At 32.0% G+C, this 23,602-nt stretch overlaps 1 protein-coding gene across 6 annotated transcripts in view; it reads right to left on the reverse strand.

The window, feature by feature from the left end:
- CSMD3 (CUB and Sushi multiple domains 3) overlaps positions 1–23,602 on the reverse strand; it is a 1,251,170-nt gene that overhangs the window by 356,074 nt on the left and 871,494 nt on the right. For all 6 annotated transcript variants that reach the window (XM_017498748.2, XM_017498749.2, XM_037727955.1 and 3 more), the window contains 2 exons: positions 16,112–16,281; positions 1,620–1,776 (listed from right to left, as the gene is read on the reverse strand). In XM_017498748.2, coding sequence (XP_017354237.1) covers positions 1,620–1,776; positions 16,112–16,281 — 327 coding nt within the window. The remainder of the gene's footprint in view (positions 1–1,619; positions 1,777–16,111; positions 16,282–23,602) is intronic.

Genomic DNA, 23,602 nt, shown 5'->3' on the forward strand with positions numbered 1-23,602 from the left:
AAAGAAAGAAAGAAACAAAGAAAGAGAAAGAAAGAAAGGGAAAGAAAGAAGGAAGGAAAAAAGGAAGGAAGAGAAGGAAGGAAGAAAAAAACACAAAATGAGGCAGAACAAACACCATTATATAAACATTGTGTCATTCATTTCAATATTACTTTAAAATCATCGGTGGCTCTGTTAGAAAACAAAAGAAAGAGGGAGAGGACATCAGATTTAAAAAAAAATGTTTGTGCATCTGAGCAGATCACACCAAATATACTTGGGTAATACTACTCAATGCCATTATCTTGGACCATCACACAGCAATACATGTTAACACAATTTGTTTGGACTATTATTTTTTCTTTAGGAAGACTCATAAAAAATCACATTGTACCCCCAATTCTGAGTATTTTAAAATATGCATTCAGTATTCATTTTGTTAATTTATATTTAGTTAATGCTACTGATGTAACAATTTTAACAGGTAAAAGTAAAAGCACTGAAATAAATAGATAATCTCCCACTATTATACACAAAAATGTTTTTGTACAATGAGTTATTGTATTCTCTTGTCTACCTTTTCTTATATCATTAAAATAGACTATTTTCACAAATTATAATTTGATTCAAATTCCCTTTAAGATCCCATATGATTATCTTTGTTAATCTGTAACAAAGATAATCATATGGGATCTTATGTAACCCTTTTAACTTCTTAGTTTCTATAATTTCCATTCATCTGACTTCTTTCGAAAATTTATAGGGGTCAGTAGGTTTTCTCAAGCATTCTAGAAATAAAGATTCTGAATATTGCTACTTATTTTGCTACACAACATTAAGGAATGCTGTGCTCTTCCAAGAATCAATTTGACCTGATAGATTGTAAATTTATGAAATATATAGCAAATAACACCTGTTTTACATGCACTGTAATTTACTAGCACAGAATAAAATGTATTATTTGAATAGAATTTATTTTTCATTGGTGTAGTTAGTCTGTTTCTTACATTATGGTACTAGTAAAACAAATTCATTTAATTTATATAGCTATTGATGTAACCCAGCTACCCCTGGTTCTTGGTGTTTGAACTTCCACTTGTTTAAATAAATAGCTGACTTTAATAAAATAATATGTCTGTGAGATAATATTTGTTATAATACAAGTCAACACAAAAGCAGAACTAAAAGCTTTGGCTACTCTTTAATGTGAAATGACCTGAAGCCTTCTAATTATCATTTATAACTGACAATCATAATCACTGCACAGGTATATGCATTTTTGAAGTTAAAGATGGGAGTTCAAACATTGGATTTCCATCTGACAAAAGATTTATTGTATTTCTTAAATATTGGATGAGGAGAATCCTGCTACTTAAAAATACCTAACAAAATAAACCAGAAATCAAAAATTACTTAACTTCTCTGAAACTGAGTTGTTTCAACTGTAAAATGGCAATAGCTAAAAAACCCATAACTTACCAGGCTGTTGTTAGGGTAAAATAAAATTATATATGTAGAAAGGAGCTGTAAACTGCAAATTAATCATCAAATATTGGATATCATTTCAATTTGTGCAATGTAATTATTTAATATATATTCGGCACCAGTGTTTGGCCATTTTACTCTTCTAAAATACTTACTGGTATACACAAGTTGAAAGCCTTCATCTGTTCCTTCAGAATCAGAATTAAATTCTAGCCAGAGCTGATTTGAAGTACTACTAAGTGTCAGTCCACGCATAGATGCACCAGTAAAAGCACCTAGTAGATGAGTCGTCTTATCTTTTCCGTCGTAAATCTGCAAAATATATTTATAATTATAATGTAAATGTGTCAATAATAATTCAGAGCATGTATTTATATCTATGAAAAAGAGAAAAGTGTACTTTTCTAAATCAGATCAGTACATTGTTTAAGAACTAAATATATTGGTTTATATGAACACAACGTTAAGGAAGTTAGAATTCACATGTATAATTTTAAAATTCCAAGCTTAGTATACTTTAAGTAATACTTGAATCAGGTGACATAGCTTTTGTTCTTATTATTTTAAAAATATTTTTTCTGCAGACAATTTAAAATGGGAAATATCTACCTAAATATTGGTTTCCAAAGTTGGTTACTTGGTTAGTTGGCTGTTTCTCTGCAACTTTCTCAAGGAGATCAAACAGTTGCTTTTCCAACATGATTAATATAAAATATATTCATGTCTGGTGCAATTGTAACTTTTCCATGTTCTTTAACTTGTTTCTTATTTGACATTTTATAAATGTTAAGTTAAAGGAGTTCTAAATGCTTTTAGAAACTAATTTAATAAGCCAAAAATATACAATAATAAAATTGATAAGCTCTCAAACATCATTCTCATTTTTCTGAAGGTATAACTGCTTATTGCACTCTAATTTGCTTTTCTTTTATCAATGCATTATAACATCCCTTCAGATCAGTAGTATAGATTCTTCTGTTTGAGAGATGTATGGTGCCTCCATCATAACTTGCTCTACCATTCCCATATTAATGAACTCAAGTTTTTGCCACTACAAGTAATGCTGAAATAAACACTCTTTTATGTGTAACCTCATGTTTTTTGGTACTTGTACTTCAGTGAAAAACTTCTAAAAATATGAGATATCTGAGTTAACATGTTCATATATTTCCAGATAATTTTCTAAAAAGTGTGCAGTAATTATATCTAGGGTTTAATAAGTATGTGTATTATCATTCCTTTTCCTTTAAGGCATGCATTCTCAACATAATCATTATGACCCCCAAGGGTGTAAATATTGTTTCTTGGGAGTAATAATATTTTAGATATTACAATGATTTGTGGTTCCCCAAAGATCAACTCTCCCTGACAGACTTTATTCCATATTATTTTGTTTCATGGAGTTTAATGGGCTTTTTAGGTGAACAATAATACAAAGTGGAGAATACAGCTGGCAGTTACTTGTCTCTTAGCTCAGAGTGCCTTATTTACTCATGGCCTGGTGTTACAGTAAAAATTATGTTGTTAGATTCCATATCTAGGGACCTTTCCATAGCACAAATATTCCTCCACAATTACATTGATGTCACTTCATAGAAGATTTTTAGGCGGTACACAATGGAATTTTTATTATTACTATATTAATCTGTGTAAGATATTTTTCTTGTACTAGATTGTGGGTTTTAATATGACAATTTATTTAGAATGTTTTAATATGATCAATAAATAAAAACTTGTGAATACTTAACCTTTCTTTCAAAATACCTTTATTAGAATTTAATGTTAAGATTATGCCAACTTTTTAAAACTTGGGAAATTTTCACTGTATTTCTAATATCTTTTACTCAAATAAAATGATGCACCTTTTCCTCAACTCAAAGAAAAATTTTCCTCAATTCAAAGAAATGTTCTTGAGATTTTGATTATTTAATTGCTACTTGTGTTTTTTTTTTTAATTTTACAGCCAAGTGCCTATTATTTGCATATTCACACTCCAAAATTATGTAGCAGTTCTCTTATATTTTCTCTTATGAAATTTATCTCTGTATCATTCCTCAATATTATATATAATCTTCTACTGGAAATTCCATAGTAACCATTAGGTTTTCTTCAGTGTTTAATCTATTTTTAGATATTTAATTAAAATACTGAATTTTAGTTATGTGCCATTTTCCACGAAGTCTTTTTTATTGATATTCTAATTGCATTATCTTAAGATTTCTCACTATCTTTGGAATTATTTTCAAATTTCAGATTTCTCTTCCAAGTCTTCTATAGTCTAAATTTAATGCATATCATCTGTTTTAAGTATTTAAGTTGGTCTTTCTTCCTCTGGTTTTGGAATTCTTTCAAGTGTGTGTTTATTTATCTCTAGCCATACATGGCTTTATATTTTCCTATTACTGATAGAGGTTTAAATGCTATAAGGACAACAAGCAAAAATTGTATTGAAACAAATGTAGCATTTTCCCAGGGCCTCTAAATGTTCTCCTTTAACTACATTACTCTAAATCTTTTCTAAACTGAAATTCTAAGTCTCCACTGACAAGGCTTTTCTTGCATGCTCCATTTGTAATTGATGGTATCAATAGACTCTTGTGTACCCTCTAGGCTCTTACAGTTTGTTTACTTGTTCTTTACAACAGAGAGAGAAGGTAGAAATAAGGGGAATTGAGGAATTGAGAGTCAAGTTCAAGGCGACATGGTCATTGAATTCCTAACAGCAAACATTACTTGGTCTCTCTCTTTTTAAAAAGTCTATCAATGTTTTAAAAAAGTACATTCACCCTTGAGAGTATTTGGATACTAGATAGAGGCTGTATACACAAAATTTCTCATATTATCAGGGAATACCTTGAATCCCTGGAGGAATCTAATTGATCATGCACATAAGTTTCTGTTTTAGTTATCAGCAAAAATTTATAGGTCTTCAACAAAACCAAACCAAATGTTGAAGTTGTTAGCTCTGGCATGCATGATTTTTGTTTGATTATATAACATTCAACTTTTCATTTCTTAAAAATCGTAGTCATTGGGGATAAGTTAGAGGCAAGAAAACCTTGCTTGTGACAAAACATAACTTGTATGTCTGTGAATTTCAAATATTCAATATTCTCAAAAGTATCCTTCTGAATATATTTATTTTATGACTATATATATTACATAGTATACAAATTCTGTGTTTAGAGCTACACATTCACAATCAAACCATTTAACCACTAGATCCAGTAGATCGTATTTGTGATAATATTATCAAGGTATCCCCAAATAATAATTGTTTCTTGTATAAAACAACTTCTCTATTTATGTGTGGATACATTGCAAGAACTTTCAGTTTGCCAAAAATAGTCAAATAAAGGGAGAATATAAATTGAAAAAGTAATTAATGTAACTGAGGAAATAAAAATTGGTTGTTGAAATTTGTTTTTAATTTTTTAAAAAGTCCTAATTTTTAAAAATCTTCACGAGTAATGAAAAGCAAAAACTAATGATAGTAGAAACCATTACTTTATACGTATAAATTATTACTATATTTAACAATGTAAAAAGTAACAAAATAAGTCAACATTTAGTTATTTAGTTCCTTGACTGTGTTGGGTGCTGTAACTAAAATTAAAAAAAAAATAGTAAGACATCATTCTTAACCTGAAGAACAACAAAAAAAATTAACACAAAATTGTCTGTATATTAAAGTAGAAGCATTCCTTTTTTTGGTTCCCATCACCCACTCTAGAGTGCAATGGTGTGGTTATGGGTCACTGCAGCCTCAACCTCCGCCAGCTCTGGTGACCCTCCTATCGTAGCCTCCCAAGTAGCTGGCACTACAGGCATGCCCCACCAACCCTGGATAATTTTTGCATTTTTTGTATAGATGGGGTTTTGTCATGCTGCTCAGGTGGTCTTCAACTCCTGGACTCAAACTATCTCCACCACCTTGGCCTCCCAAAATGCTGGGATTACAGGCATGAGCCACTGCACCAAGCAGCATACATTTTTATACTTTTTTTTAAGAAAGGAAATTTTTTATAAGACATATTTAAAAAAATTATTTAAAGAAGATCATAATAAAAGAGCAAATGCTTTCAGGAAAAAAAATATTTAAGTTCAGCTGGGTGAATCTATTTCAGCACCAAAATCTGTTAACTACAGTTTACTTAACATTGTTGAGTCAAAAGGTAGAAAACAAATACTGTAGAAGTTCCACTACAATCATCAAAATAAAATGAAACTGGATCATTCAACTATGAAATTTTGGAAGCATACATAAAATTGCTAAATCAAAATGAAAGGCAAGTGTTAATTAGGAAGCTTTTAAAAAGAGAAGGGTTTTATAGTAATCAAGTCAATGCTATTTTACTCATAAATAAAACCCTTCAAATGTAGTCAAATATAAGAAAACATAAAGATAACAAAGGGACAAAGCAGGGTAACCAAAGATAAATTACTTTTGAAGTAGCCATGAATACAATAACACAAATAAGATAACAAAACAAATAAAATATGCCTTTTGTTCAAAAGCAAATATCCAGTACAGAGTGATTAAATTGGGTCTGACTAGAGCAATAGGACTTTTATTTGAAACTTACTGTTCATATTTCTATTCTAATTAAAATCAAGACCTTTAAGTGTGTTTTTGTTTATTTAAGCCTAATCTCCCTTTTCTTTATTTAATGTATACTATTATTATTAAGTTGACTTAAGGATTAATATCATGAAAGGCATTGATGGCTTTTGTAATGTTAATGAAATTCTTTGATGAAACTCTAATTTGTTAAGAGGTTGAAATGTCTGATTATTTACACCAGAACAAACTAGAACTTTATATTGCCATGTTTTAATTACCAAACCTTTTGTAATAAATCTGGGACTGAAATTAATTATGGTGTACAGACCCCCTAAATCCAGTAGGCTGAACCATATTATGACAAACTACTTATCAACACTCAAAACTCTTGCTGTTGTGAATGATATAATAGATATATAAATACAAGGCATATTCTAACTCAATTATCTAATGAATTAGCAAGTAAAGTATCACCTGAATCCAAGAACAGAAAATAAATATAAAAGTAAAATGTGAAAAGAGAAATTACACATACACATATGTATAATCACATAAACCTCCAAATTATTCCTCCTCTTGGATCCTAGCATTTTCACTTTTGGTCATTTGTTTTATAGGTTTATTTGGAAATCAAATACATTTTCTAAAAAGGTGAATTAAATGTCAAGTTTGCATATAAAATAAAGAATAATTTTTACAATTGTCAATCAAAAAAGGCTCTCTTATAAAACTTTTTATATTCTCTCCAAAGATAATATAAAACAGAGCAGAAGAACTTTTGTTTGCATTCAGTTATTTAGGTTTCTAAAATAGCTACATAATGTATTTTCAATTATATGAGCTAGTATGTTTTAGTGAACGAAAAGGGCCAACTTTTCAGGGACATTCACTTTTTGGTTACACAACAGTTGAAGTTCCAACTCTACATTAAAGTTCTGCAGCTTATTACAAATCATTTTATTTTCCTTATCCTTAACAGAAGAGGATGAAATGTTTTATGAGGCCTAACATAGCTATCTGTACAAATTGGCATTTTGAGAGTGCTTTTGAGGGGAGATTCCAATGAACAGCAAGCAGAATTGGCAGATATGTGTACTGGACATATAAGATCACTGGTGTGCTGGGAAAAGTTTAACAACCAGCTCTCAAACAAACAAAATTGGTAAATGTGTATACCTGAACATAAGTTTTTAAAATAACATTTATTGCAATAAAGAGATATTGACAAACTTTTTCTAAGAAGGGTTAGATAATAAAATTTTAGGCTTTAGGAAGCCTACCATCTCTGTCACAACTACTCAATCCTGACATTGTGGTACAAAAGCAGCCATAGACAATATGTAAATAAATGGCCACGGTTTTCTCCCAATAAAACTTTATTTCCAAAAACAGGTGTTAGGCCCAATTTGGCTCACACACTGTTGTTTTCCAATCCCTGATTTTAGGGAGGGGTCGAGCAATGTATAAATAGTAATAAAATATACAAAAATCGTGATTGTACATTTCACATAGCTAATTGATTTTTACAGAATGCTTTTATTTTTGTCAAACTTTTGTGTATGCAATTTATTACTGCAACTGACAAGAGCATTTTCTAAATAAATATTGCTTGATTGTTTTTAATGTTAACAAATAAAAGGAAAGTGAAAAATCAAAAGCAGGATTATGTCAGAACTTCATTAGTTTATAAATGGCAGGAGCAACTAATTAAGTTAATTGAATAATAGTTTTCGAATACTGGAAAAAAATATATCTTCAATATTTCGTGCTATGACAATGTAATGGCCACAGACGCAACCTGCTTCCACTTAAGTCTAAATAATAAACAAACAAGTTAAGCCATGTTTTGTAGCATTTGCCAATTTCTACAGTGTAAATACTCCCATTGGCTGACATCAAGCTATCATTGAATGTGAATGTGTGTGATGTCATGTAATGTGGAGTTTGGAAGACATCGGAACGGGCACTGTGTGGTGTGTTATTTCTACCATAGAGATACATTATACATAAATAACCTCAAAAGCACAGATAATAGTAAAAGTAGTAAATAATTAGAAAATAAAAAAATTGTATTTATTGCACTTGTCTTTAATTTAATTGTAATTTAATTACAATCTAAAAGTAACATAACTTAATTTTTGTTACTGGCCATGTTCAACAATCGACTCTCAAAATTACTGAAAATTCAACAATAGGCTCTCACAAGTGCTACTCCCAAAGACTCACACATAGATAGGAAAGAAACTTGAATATAATACACTTTAGAAAGCAACAGGTTAATAACCTTATCATATCTCTACCAAAATGTTATTAATTAAGTCTTTTGAGTATCTATTTTTTCGTAAATATGATATCATTCCTACTAATCTTTTCTCTCCCAGTCTCAAAAGCAATTTTGAGTTACTTTATCGGCTTTTCTCCATAATCATCCATAGTCTGCATTTTTCATAGGAAAGAAGTCTTTAGACTACACAATGCTAACCACAGTAAAAAGAATGCCATTAATTTTGGAATAGAATAAATTATTTTCAAACAATAAATAAATGTTCTGCTATATTACTTTAACCTGAACATTTTCCTTAGTTTTTATTGGAAAATAACAACAAGCACAGCAACAATGTTTTTATTGAAAATCACAACAAACACAGCAACAATGAAAACAGAAAATAGTATTTCTGATTGGTATTTTCATCCTACCAGGCTGACAATGGGAGCTATTTATTGTTGATTACATAGAGCCTACATAATAATAAACCCTTCCTATAAATGTTAATTGAAAGAATTAACTAGATTACACATTTACAAGTGAGGGTGAGGAAAGAAGTTCAGTATTTCTGCCATATCCTATGCCCCTTGAAAACAATAAAATAATCAGATCCCAAACAAACTAGACAAACATTCCCTGGATGAGTTAACTAGAGAACAAATTAGTTAGGTTCTGATTTAGGTTTCTAAGACAGGACACTTTTTGGGTGGAGGAATGATAAAATACCAAGAATTAGACAACAGAGGGAACATGTAACTGGCTTTCTATCTGGAGCCCAGAATGGTGGCAAACATGCTTGCAGGAAAGACGTAGGAAAACAAAAACAAAAACAAAGAGCAGATATGTGGCATTGGTGAGGTAATTGAGCCTGAGCCAGCCACGTGGAATTCTGTTGTAACTCAGTGTCATGTACAGAGTAATTGACAAGTGCTTCTTATAAGCAGAGCAGAATACACTATGGGGAGCTGGTAGATAGTAAGATGTTTTGCAGTTGGGATAACTAGGACCCAACAGTGGATGCACAATTGTATTGCTGAAATCAGACCAAGTAGCAAATGAGAGAGCTCAGCAGCTGCTGCAACATACAGATAATGCCCTAGGACAAAATGCACCTTTCATTTTTGAAAGCTTGAAGTCTTGATGCCAAAATATTTGCAGACGTTGAATTGGCAAATGCAGAATTGACTGAGTTTATCCTGAATTGACCTAGACTGATTTTCCCACTGCCTAGCAAAAACGCTGTTGAAAATAAAAATTAGGTCATTTACACAAAAATCTTTTGCAACATTTCTTGCAAATTTCGATCCAGACTCTGAAATGTATTCCTATTATGTGAATATGCACTAAATATTTCCAGGGACAGGCACTGTGCTGAACACTTTATAAATATCATTTAATTTAAAAACATTATTTAGTCATTACAGCAATCCTGAATGTGAGTTTTTATTACTATCAGAATGTTTCAGGTGAGGAAGGTGAGATTTAGAAAGATGAGTAAGTTTTTCTACAATGTGGGACTATTAAGTGACAGATTTGGGATTTAAACCTAGGTTTACCTGACCCTAAAGTGACAAAACAGGTGAGTGGAAAATAATCCAGAGCATCATATGTTTTCAAAGGTTAGAATACATTTGTGCGATGTTGATTGAGTGGGCATGTTTATCTAATAATATATCACCAAATATAACCCTGAATTTTATAACCTATATTTGGAAAAAATGGCATGGCACTGTGGGAAATATTTAGAAGTGCCTATGTTGTATAAAAATATAATCGCTTTTCTTATATTAGAAACAAAAACAGATGAACTTAATTAGAAAGAAAATATGTTTCTCTTGCTTTACATAGAAAGTTGCTGAAATTATATAGTAAATTTGTCCTTTCTAGAAGAAAGAAAAAAATATTGAGCATTTGCTATACGACAACCATTGTTCCTACATGCTGGAGTTAGAGTGGAGCTACATGGTTCCTGCTATCTTACAGCACGCATATTATTGGAGAAGACAAAAGTAAAGGATGGAACTATGAATACATAATGTTTCAGGTTATAGATTAGTGCTATGAAGGAGAATAAATCAGATTATTAATATGGAAAGAGATGATGGAGGTGAATTTACTAGTTTATAGAAGTGTCCATTGAAGACTCTGATCATATGACATTTGACCTGAAGGAAATGAGGGACATAGCCATGTGGTTATCCTGAGGAAGAACATTTAAGCAGAAGAAATAGCCTGAGCAAAGGGCTTGGTGTTAGAGTGTGCGATGTGGCTTGAATGTTTGTGCCTTCTAAATCTCATGTTAAAATGTGATTCCATTGTTGGAAGTGGGGCCTGGTGGAATGTGGTGGTATCATGGGGACAGAACCCTTGTGAATGGCTTAGCACCAACCCACTGGTAATAAGTGAGTTCTTACTCAGTTATTTCACATGAGATCTGGTGGTTTAAAAGTCTGGAATCCCTTGTCCCTTTACTCCCCTGCTCCCTTTCTCAACGTGTAATACACCGCCTTCCCCCTTCACCTTCTGCCACTATTGTGAGCTTCCTGAGACTCTCACCAGAAGCCAGCTGATGTTGATGCCATGTTTGTAGAGCCTGCAGAATTATGAGCCAATTAAAGCTCTTTTCCTTACAAATTATACAGCTTTAGGTATTTCTTTATAGCAATGTAAAAAAAAAAAAAGCCTAATATAGCATGCCTGGTATATTAGAAAAACTAAAGGGAGGACATTATTCCTGGAGTGGAGTGAGCTGGAGGAAGAGGGCCAGGAGAAAAGATCAGGCACATTAAAATTACACCAAATCACAGGGTCTTCTAAGTCATGGTAAGGGCTTTAGATTTTACTTATAATGAGATGAGAAACATAAAAAATTTTGAGCCAAGACATAACATAAAAAGGGGCCACTTTTTGTTGATTTGGAAACAGTCATGGAGTTTGCCATGGTCTCAATATTTGTATCCCCCCAAATTAATATGTTAAAATACTAACCCTCAAGGTGATAGTATTAGGAGGTGGGGCCTTCGGGAGGCAAACTAGTCATGAGGGCAGAACTCATAAATGGAATAAGTGCCCTTGTAAAAGAGACCCCTAAGAGCTTGTTCATCCCTTTCACCATGGAGTCAACTATATGAAAATGACTCTTTGAGGAAGATGACCCTCATCAGGCACAATCTACTAGTGCCTTATTCTTGAACTTACCAGCCTTTAGAACGTCAAAAAATATATTTATGTCATTTACAAGCCACCTAATCTATGTTATTCTGTTATAACAGCTCACATGATCTAAGATGGTGGAAATAGGGTGATTAGTTAGAAACAATGTCAGTTATCCAAGTGAGAGATGAAAATTTAGACCAAGGTAATTTACAAAGGTGGGAAATTACTGGTTCTGGAACTTTGAGGAAAAGGACCACAGAGGATTTGCTGATGGACAAATACAAAGTGTGAAAGAAAAAAGGAAGCAAGAATGAAATCTTCTTCGTCCTTGAGTAACTAGTTTCTATCTACTGAAATAGAGAAACATGAGGAGAGAGGAGATGCATGTTTTGGACTGGTAAACTTTGAAATTCCAATTAGTCATTCAAGTGTAAATAGGGAGAGATCATTTAGACAGAAGCTGGATTTAATCACAGGTTGGAGCAGATTTTGCATTGGTTGTGCTGTTCTGTTAATGTACTTTAAGTCATATATGTTTCAAAGTTTCTTTTTAATGTGAAAATTAAAGGTTTTTTAATAAACAAAATACAGTTCATATATCTTTTTATATTCCTTAAAGCTTCAGGGTCAAGTGAAATCCAAACCTACCTGTGCTATTGCCTTAAAAATTTTCCAAAAATAAGTAAGTAGCATCCAAGAAAATTGTCACTTACCACACTTACTATTCCCATATGTAAACATTAATAGTTCAAGGTATCAAAAGTATAAGAGTTTCCTACACAATAATGGATAGAAGGTTACATATTTGTTCTTTCACCATTGTAAAAACACATCATTAGCCAAGGTTGTTCATACTGAACAGGTAAAAATACCAATTTAGTAAGCAATTTGAAAAAAAAAAAAAGAGAGAGATTCCTAAATGATCATTCTGCACCATTTTTTTTTGTTCAATTCAGAATGGATGCAGCAAAATTTCCTTTTCACTTTAAGTTAGAATCACCATTGGAATTTTTATTTTATTTCAATTATTATTATTATTATTATTATTGCTTTTTCATGGCTAGAAAATGTTCTGTTTGCCTAAATAAGATTTTTTCAGATGGTATCAAAATTATTTATCATCTTTTGACAAATGACACAAACACACAAAAAAGTTTTACGAAAAAAATTTCAATCTGGTATAAAGTTAATGACTTAAAATTATCTAGTAATATTGAGGTCAATTTTTATTATTAGAGTAACAGTCTGTTACCCTTAAAACACTACAGCAAAATATTTTGAGGTATGAACTTTCTTCATTTTAACACTGGAGCAAAATAAGTATATAATGATAATTCCTACATTGATCGTCATCAGATAACCTAGAGTGCTTTATAAAAATACAAATTCCCACATGTAGACAAACTGAATCACAAAACCTGAAAGAGGTGCCAGAAATCAAAACTTAACCAAAACAAAACAAAACTAGAGGAGTCATATGATGGTTTACTCTTGGGACTCACTGGTGTAACTCTACTGGTGTGGCTTTAAATAACTAAAGGTCTTTATAGAAAGAAAGGAGAAGGAGAGAGGGAAAAAGACGTCAGGTGAGTGAACACGTGAGTGCCATCCTGGACAGTGAACTCCCAGAGATGAAAGTTGTACATGAATGTTTGCATGGAAATAGATGATGATACACACACATATTATTGTTGTTACTGTTATTTTTGTTTTGGTCAGAATCCAATATAATTATGTCACATAGTAAATGAAACCAGAAAAAAAATCTCTCCTCCTAAACTTGATTCTTATATAAGGATTACAAGACAGTGTTAATTCCAAGAAATGTGATCAATGCTATGGCATAAAAGAAAAGGCAATGATTTTAAATTCTCTCAGTCAAGGGGCAGAGGGTTCTATAATGGGCTATTTGTTTTGATTTCTTATTATATTGTAGTCTAAATAGAGGATTCTAACTCCACTAGGTTTAATATTAGAAAGTACTGGAGAGGCGGATTAACTTTCAAGGATTAGTTTTCAGTTAGGCAAATAACTTTTCACCCTAAGATGATTTTGGGCTCCATACTTTTTGAGAATTAATCATATATCTTTTTAAGGGCTCATCTTTCTGCTTGCATATAACTTTTCACCCTAAGATGATTTTGGGCTCCATACTTTTTGAGAATTAATCATATGTCTTTTTAAGTGTTCAACTTTCTGCTTGCATATAATGTGTCCATGTCAAAGGGTATCTTTTAACTAACAGTTGCCCATGGGATTAAAGGGAAGAATGAGGTAACATTAAGCATCTTACCTCTTATTCTGGCAGAGAGACCATAAAGAAGAAAAATTTGGAATCTAAAAGTTCACCCTAAATTGTCTTTATAGAGTGGCTTGATGAAATTGTTTTTAAGTAACAATTCAAAATAAATCTCAGCAAGTCTTTGAGTAGAAGGCGTGTTTCTAATATTTAGTATATAATATTTGAATTGGTGTGTTTCTATTGTAATATTTAGTATACATAATATTTTCAACTTTGGGGATTGTATATACTTGGAAAATTACAGAATCCTTAAAAATTGTTGGGGACATAAAATTTTAACTTTTTACACATATAAGAGAAATCCATATTTGAATAAATCCATTAAACGGCTTTAAATTGAGTATTTTTGTGTGCATGTGACTTCTTTCATTGCTCCCTGTTAAATGCCCTCCTGTTGTCACTTATGACTGAAGCTCCACCCTTCTCAAGGTAACATATATGAGAAATGTATGTGGCTTTACTCCAAATAAGTAAGACCTTGAGTAGAAAGTTTTATTTTATTATTAAAAATAATTATCTGTTATCCCAAATAAATTTTCCAAATAATATCAGTATAGAAAACAAATGGATGAATTTTAAGCATCACAAATAAATATTTTAGAAAAAGCAATAATAGGCAGGAGTGATAGATGTGAAGAAACATTTCCTGAACTTTAGCTCACCAATACATGTTTATTATTGTTGGCTGTGCGATATAGAGTAGCAGCTAGACCAGTTCACAGATCTTATTTATGCCTTGATACATCCCCCTCCCCATAGTTAGTTTGAAAAAAATAAAAGCACAGTCTAAGTTCTATGTACAAGCATCCTATTAATTTCAATGTTGACTCCCATTGAACAAACATAACTTATTTCAACAGAAACACCCAAGCAATGAATTAGAGGTAGAAGAGTTTTACAAAGTGAATTGTGTTGCCAGTTGGGGAAAAATTCAGAAAATAAGAGTGCATATGATAGTCCTAAATTAATATTGAAATTATATACATCTAGATACACTGGGGGAAAGTTTCCCCAAAGCCTATACAAATCTTAAAAGCATATCGTGTTATTCTGTTAGAGAGAGATCAATTATGAAATAATATTATTCCTTAAAAAAGAAACTAACTAATAACGTTAAAATCATTGCTTAAAAAAGAATTCTCGGCCGGGTGCGATGGCTCATACCTGTAATCCCAGCACTTTGGGAGGCTGAGGTGGGGGGATCACCTGAGGTCAGGAGTTCAAGACCAGCCTGACCAACATGAAGGAACCCCGTCTCTACTAAAAATACAAAAAATTAGCCAGGTTTGTAGGTGCATGGCTGTAATCCCAGGTACTCAGGAGGCTGAGGCAGGAAAATTGCTGGAACCTGGGAGGTGAAGGCTGCAGTGAGCTGAGATTGTGCCATTGCACTCCAGCCTGGACAACAAGAGCAAAACTCTGTCTCAAAAAAAAAAAAAAAAAAAAAAGAAAAAACCGCACCAAAAAAAAAAAAAAAAAAAAAAAAGAATTATCCTGCTGTAGCCAATTTGGGATGCCATAATTGGTTTTTCAAGATTTGTGAAAACATAAGTAGAATAAATGTTTCACCTGGCTTAAGAAAACCTTAACAATTAGAAAAAACTATATAATCATTGAAAAAAATATTTAAATGTGATTTTTGGAAATGTTTAATTGTACTCTAATAATCAATATAAACTACATTTACCAACATATTTATATCAAAAATATAATCAGCAACTATAAAAATATTTATTTGCCAAAATATAATCTTTTTAGAAAAGTAAACATTTGATTATTTCAAGTTGTTTAAATAAACAATGTTTACACCAATAGTCATTATCAACAAAGTATTTTCTTTTCTTAATTGATAGACATTAAGTTGTTAGGCTTATATATTCATAAAATGTATCTGTAGTCATAAATGCAAAAGATTCTTCATATATTAACAAAAATAAATGTTACTTTATAGACAATAGAATACAAATAGAAACAAAACATTATTATGTTTCTTAAAGGAATGACTATCACATTGCATGGTGGTCATTTGATGATGTTTTATACATGATATTTATTAGACAAGATATTGGACATCAAAGCTTTTTTATTTTGTATTACTGAAACATTAAAATTTATGTATAATAAAATAAAAATTTACCTTTTATTACAAATAAACCCTGGAAACAAAACAGATTATTTCACTGGAAATAATAAAAGGAAAATAATAATTAATGTACAATTTGAATGTGTGAATGGCAGAATCAACTTATGGTTAATGATATATACATAACCACACATATTTAGGTATATATATTTGTCTATTGATGTATACTTAATGACTAAAAATGGTCAAAATACAAGTATGTCTCAGTTCACCTACCTTAAGAACATCTCCTTGTGCTAAATGAAATGTTCTGGCTGAAATATTGATTCCCTTTCCTGCTTGAACCTGTATACTATAAATGCATTCATGGTTGTTTTCATAGTTGAGTGGATAATTTGGAGAGAGCAAAATTCCTTCATTATTTGTTGCAGATGCACCACATTCAGCTGCAGGTAAAACAGAATATTGAAGTACAGTTTAATAAATAGCAGTATCATTTTCAAGCAATGTCATGTATGGAAGTGTAATGCATTTTATCTAATGCCTAGCAGAAAAATAATATACAGAATGCCTTTATGTTGTAAATGATTAATTTCCTCCTCAAATAACATATGAGAGGAAGAGACTACAGCCCATGGACAGGGCACTTGTGTACAAATGAAGATACACAATAGTTTCAGTAATTTTCCCCCTGGATTAAAGGATAGCACAGGAGAGGATGAGAAAGATTTTAAGAATCTATTTTGCATTTGTAGATTTCTGATAAATTTAATACACTTAAATTTATAATTTAACTCTTTTAAATAAAAAGGAAATATATTAATTTTGGTTTTAAATGATTCTAATTTGATCTTTTAAAACACTTTTACCTTTTTAATTAATTTGACCCTTCTTTTTTCTTTTAATACTCAGTACTGCACTCACACAAGAATTTCAATAATAAAAAGGGAATCAAATATTACATTATCTTTGAAAACTGGTATAATAGTTAAACTCCCTGGTAATAATAGCTAACCAATAATTGTAACAAATTTGGCATCTTTGGAAATTATAACACCTTTCTCAATTTCGAAAATTGGACTAGATTAAGGCATTCTCATAATAGATAAAACGGTACTGCTAACCCTCCAGGACAAATTTTGCAAAATTAGAGAAAGTATCTAAACACCTAGGAAAAAGTGAGACTTTCTCAACAATCTTAGTTTGATTTTGATTTATTTCAATATAAAAGGCGGTGGTAATATTGCAAAAGCAAGCAATAAGTCTTAACAATTCTTAAATATATTTCAGAAATTCAGTGAACTCAGCTTTCAATCTTATCTAATAATTTACCTCATTTTCCAAACCATAGGGCAAAAATATTTACATTTTCAAATATTCAACTGAAAATGAAAAAAAAGCAAGTTTTTTTTTCTAGAAATAAGATTTTTAAAATAACGATTTATGGGAATAGTCAGAGAAAGTAGACAGCAAGGTGAATAATGAATTGCTTTACCTTTTGAATGCTTAAACATTAACAAAAAGCAATAGAAACAAAAGTCTAATGAAATAAAAATGATCAAGAAGCAGTCAGTGTAATATAAACATTGTGTGAAATAATAATAAAAACGAATGGTGTGATACTAACAGCCAGTGTTACACAATAAAGGGTTCCTCCAAATTCCTTTTAAAGACCAAAAAAAAAAAATCAAACTTCCAAAATTGATTTAAATTATTTTGATTTTAATGTTACTTAAACACGTTCAACAAATAGATATGTCCATATGCTTTTAGTTGCATACAATTATAATACCAAACCAGTTTACAAATACAGGAACAAAATGACAAAAACAACAAAGTAAAAAGTAGCAACATATATCTAATGTGGCATAAGATTTTGTTTTCCTAAAATTAAATTGCCTTTGGCAATGTTGATCAGGTAACAGCTGCTCCAGTGTAGGCTTCTGGAGTTTGCTACACCTTTAATTATTCTGTGCTGTGTAACAGCATAGAATAATTGATTCTCCCTCATATTATGCCTCTGTGAACTGCTGAGAAAATTTCATCTGTATCATGCAACAGAATGCCAGGAGTCCATAACTTAACAGAAATAATTTACATTAAATCTCCCTTATTTCTTTCTATTAGCTTGTTAGAATACAAGTATATTTATGGGGGCATGAAGACAAATGTATTCCAGATAATACAGGTGATCTAGAATAAACATATATTTTTGTCAATTAGATTATTTAGAAGGAAATGTAAATTATTTAAAAAAATCATGAGGCTTTGAAAATATAAATGGTTTTGGCTCTTCTCTGTAATAACTTGACACAATATTTTTCAATTGCATATCTGATCTTGTGGTTTCTGCTTAAAATAAGTCATCATCAGCAAGTGAAAATCAAGAGAATGTCATACAAGACCATTTAAAACGTGATCTCAGCATCCCTTTCAAGCTATCACCTACCTTTCTCTCCCATGGACCATACAATTTAACTATCCTGAGCTACTACAGGCCCTTGGCCATAGTCTCACAATTTGAGCCTTTGAACATGCTATTATCTCTGCATGTGAACATGACCTCTGGTCCCAAAAGAGATGAATAAGAAAATTAAGGCCCATAAGGAAAATTACTTGATAGGAATTAAACTGTTACGGTTATTTTTAGCATCAGGTAGCTGTGATAGTATATGAAATTTTAAAAAAACAACATCACATTATAATATCAGGGATAATTCTCACAAATAATAGTCATGGTTGCATGCTTATGAATGTCCAGATCATAACTTCAAGATTTTCATTATATATAACATGACTATGATAGCAAGTTTTCATAGAGCTTATTTAAACTAAGAAGATAAGTATTGGCAAACTGTGACTGAATATTCTTAAAATATGTTAAAATTGAGAGAAGGAACAAGCAGCAGAACAGCTAACTGCAAGAGAGTAGCATAGTTTGTTGATACAAGGGAAGACAAGGTTATATATGAAAATGTCAATTACATGAGAAAGAGGAGTTTGAGTAAAGGAGGTCCTAAAGATCCACCTGGTAAAGGCTAGTTGAAAAAGTGACGTTTGTGGACAGTATACCACTATCACTGAACAGTCACAAATCTGTGACTCAGAAGATTATGTCCATGTTAAGGTTTTCAGTCAGGTGCTATACAAAATAACGTAATTCAATGAGTATCCCTGTATATGTAAAATAAACATGTGTGTGAAAAATTTGTCACAATAAGAAACTATGAGATCATTGTAATATAAATAATTTATTTGTTTGGTTGGGAATGTACTGTAAGATATTTGAAGTGGCTAGAGGCAAATGATAGAATGTTCTTATTTGGAAAAAATAAATTGATTGATTCCATAGATATTTATGAAATATTTATTATTTACTGGGTGGTGGGGAAAGTAGTTGAAGCTCTTATGGGACTTACTTTCCAGTGGAAAGTAAGATGGATGTTTACCACACAATCACTCAAATACAATATTATGTGAAAGCATAAAACTAAGAGCCCTGACCTGTCCTGAATAGTCAGGAAAGACTCTCTGAAGTACTGCAATTTGCAAATGGATGAGTAAATTAAGGATGAAGGGAGAAGGCAAGTGGGGGAAAAATATTCCAAATAGAAGGAACATATGTAAAAACATTATTGGAGGAGGTGGGGGATGGAAGAGGTAATGACAGATCCTCGGAACTGAAAGACCTGGTATGAAAAAGCTTTCTTCGTGCAAGATTAATCTAAAGATAGGTCTCTGAGGATGTTTATCTGGTATGATAGGGGAAGAAATATTCTTTCTTAGGTGTGTAGAAATAGAGAAGTCATTAGGTGTGAGCTGCTTGTTCTTGTGATGGAGAAATACTTCTGTCTTTAAGGCTTGGAATATTGGTTGCAGACTATGAAGAACAAAAGGGGAGACAGAATGAGCTACGTTTATAAAATGTATTGAGATTTTGGATCAGAAAACCACTGCTTCAGGGTTCATGGTTGCAATGTTTTCTGGAGGTGAGGTGATCACACTTCTTCCTATCTTAACATAAGCCCAGGACCTTGTTTCTCTCATATGTTGGCCTAGAGTGAATTTTCTGCTCTTGACAACTGATGACACTAACTGATAAAGCCTATGTTTGATAATAAAGGATTTCCTACAAAATAATCAGTGTAAAGCTATTAATAGGCAGTAATGTTTCCTGTCTCTAATTTGAACTGGGGGATGGTATCATCTTTAAAACACAAAAATTAATAATATAAAAACATTACATAATTTAGCAGTGTTAGGAAAATGTTTTTGGAGAATCAGTACTTAGCATTCTTTTCAGCATATAAATATTTTCTGTGCAGTGTACACATTGTATATGATGACTTTTCTGAAAAACAAATCCTATTCATATAAAATATTTTTTTATTTAAACATGCAGATTAGGATATCTATTCAAGTTACCAATATGAAAGTCTTTGCTGAATATAAAACAATATGTTGATAAATGTGGCTTTAGTTGGATTGGAGTGGGAAAGAAATGTGTCCTGAAATCTGATGATAAGAGTCACTGCTACAAGTGAAGAATTCACTAGAGTAGGGATACCCATTGAATTTCAGTATTTTCATACTAACCGATAAACAGATAAGCCCATGAATCATTAATTTCTATTACTGGGATAAGAAAATCTGGTAGCATCTATTGTGTGCATACAGTCATATATTTTCAGATAAACTGTTAAAATGGTTTTCAGAAATTTGACTGGAAATCTGAAAAATGTCTATGATCAGTAAAGTTCACAAGTTTTTGTTTTTTTTTTAATTTTCATTACCATTGAGTCTCTTTATTTTTAAATTGTTTTGTGAAAGCAGGCAAAATATACTTGATTTAGTTTGTTCAAAAAACTTAGAATGTTTCCCAACATAAACATATGGTATGTAAGTCAAACAAGGTGTAGAATTAAGCAGAAATATATTTTTCCATATGTTTAATTATTACAAGGAGAAAAATAATGATAATATGTGATTTTGCTCATGGAGGGTCATATAAGGATTAAATCAAAATCAATCATTTCTTTCTTGCATGTGAATTTAGATTTTTTTTTTCATTTTTGTCAGCTAATTGAGCCTATTATATTCCAAATGTAATCTAGATTTTATTTCATTAAATGAGGATACCATTGATTATAAAAAGGCATCTTTCTGTGTCTCTAAAAAAGCAAAAATGCTGCCAATATACTATGATATTTATTGATTGTGAGATATATGCCAATTTCACAGATATCAGTTGCTTTATTTTTTAAATGGGGCATCTAAAATTGTGAAATATGGCAAAATGTGTTAATAAGATTAACTTTTTTTTTTTTTAAGAGCACTTTTCCTAAGATGCCTTCTCAACTTGGCAGTATTAAACAACCTGCTACCTTTCGGTCAAAAATATTTTGTTTTCTTAAACAGGCATTTTAAACACTTGGATTTTCAGAATGGGATAGAAATTGTAGGGTAGAAAGAGATATTAATTTCCTTATGCCCATGCTGAGAACATAAAAATCCATTAGTATTACTTGCATAAAGTCTTGTTTCTACTTTCTTTTGTTCGTCTTAGGCAATAATAGCACTTAACTGGCTTTCTCCTTTTAGCTTCTCTAAATACGATACATGTATGTATCCAAGTGCAAACTAGTGCTACTTAAAGTTATTTATAAATCAAGAGTTTAAAAAGACTTTTGAAGAATTTCAAAGAAGTTTCATAGTCATTTTTTCCCTTAAGCATTTGTTTTTAATGCATTTTCTATCATTATTTTATACCATGCAGAATTAGGGTAATTGTTACTACCAATAGAATTTTATTTTTGGGTGTTACTTGCAGTCATAACTGAAGAGCTTAAGTTCAAAACTTTTAAAAATCAAATGTGTCATTTTCAGTCAAAAATATGGACTATTTCCTATAACCTGACATTGCCTTTTCATCTCTTCTGCTTTCCATGAAAGCTATTAAAGGCCTACTGTGCTCAGTTATTTATTAAAAATAATGTTCTTAATAAAAATAACTATGGACATGTCTGATACTGTATTAGGTCTTGGGGATAAAAGTAAAAGTTATAGAACTTGGAGACAAGTTTGATGTGAGGGCATGAAAGAGAGGAAAAGGTAGAGAAGACAAGGAGTGGCTTTGATTATAATGCTGATGAATGTATTTTTGCACAAGATAAATTTGGTATGCCTGTTGGATGTCAAGTAAAATACACTAAGCAGCTAGACATATTTGTACCCATGGAATTGTTTTTTCAAAGCCACAGACAAAAGGGTTTATCCAGGAAACACACACACACACACACACACACACACATGCACACACATATTCTCTCTCTCTCTCACATATATATATATACATATATATATATATATATATATATAGTACTATACACCAAATTTATTTAGCCTTTCTACAGATGTTTTCACAATTCAAATGAGTGCTATAGCAAGCATTCTCATACAGCAGGGGGTAGTCAGTAAGAGCATCAACTCTGGAAATGCTTGTGTTTGGATCCCACCTCTGCCATGTATTAAGTTGTGACCTTGGGCAAGCCTTAAACGTTCTGTGTCTCAATTTCTTCATCTTAAGGTACATTCCATTTCCACTTCAGAACGTATAGATAGAATGCAGAAAACGTATTTTCAACTAACAAATAAAAACTATCTCCAGGATTCAAATAGCACGGTAGATTTTTCTTCAATGGTATGAGCTGACTCTTCTCTGAAGACTGATAAAAACACTGATTTGTGTGTATCGGTTTGATTCGCAGCTGACAACCCGCCACCTCAAGAATGGCATGTCTTCTGGATACTCTCTTGTCTGTTATTCCCAGCAGCGGCCCGCGGCCAATCACCGGGCCACCTGGGAACCGCCATCCCCCAGCTGCAGCTCGAAGCCCCTGGACATGGCAGGCAAGGATTAGGCCTCTTCTCCAGGAAGACTGACCCTTCCCTTCTCTCTCTCTCTCACTCTCTCTCTCTCTCTCTCTCCATATATAGTAAATTACTATGCTACAAAGCAAAAGGTGCAAGAAAATAAGAGATAATGTTCACAGGTTTAAGGAGAAAGACATTGCTTCTGATGAAAAAGTCAGAGAATGCTTCATCAGGAAGGTAGCATTTTGGTTGCACTTTGAAGAATGGGTGGAGTTCTGATTGGCTGAGAAGAGAAAAGGCAAGTTCAGGGGAAGAAGGCAATTCAATTTAAACATATTAATTTTCCTGGTACTTGGGGTAAAAAGGAAAGACAGGAGTAACTTTTAGTTTTACTTATTTCAATTAATATTATTATATAGTGTCCCTTCTAATTTCATAACTCCCTTGGCACCATGGAAGTATGCTATCTGCAATGAGTTTATTAAATGCTTAAAACTAAACTTAATCTTAAACCATAGGTATTAGGGATGTTAAAACAATTTTTCTCTTTATAGAATGAAATACAAGTTTCAGGTTAAGCATAACAAAGTTATGCTTAACAAAGTTCCCTAGTAGGATGGGGAAAAAGGGAGGCCAATGGGAGCAAATAGCTTTCTGTGCATTTTCTTCTTTTCCTTTAGAGTGGTCACTATTTAAAAATTTTAATAAAAAGATAAGGAAGCGATTCCGATCCAAGATGGCCGTTTAGGAACAGCTCAGGATTGCAGCTCCCAGTGAAAGCGCAGAGGGTGAGTGGAGGCCATGTTTTTATTGCCCACAGACTAGGAAATTCCCGGGCAGAGGTGCTCCACGGTCACCAGCGCGGCTGTTTCGGCCAGCGCGGCTGTGCCGGCC

This window comes from Cebus imitator, unplaced genomic scaffold (assembly GCF_001604975.1).
Source record: "Cebus imitator isolate Cc_AM_T3 unplaced genomic scaffold, Cebus_imitator-1.0 Scaffold250, whole genome shotgun sequence".
NCBI classification, from domain to species: domain Eukaryota; kingdom Metazoa; phylum Chordata; class Mammalia; order Primates; family Cebidae; genus Cebus; species Cebus imitator.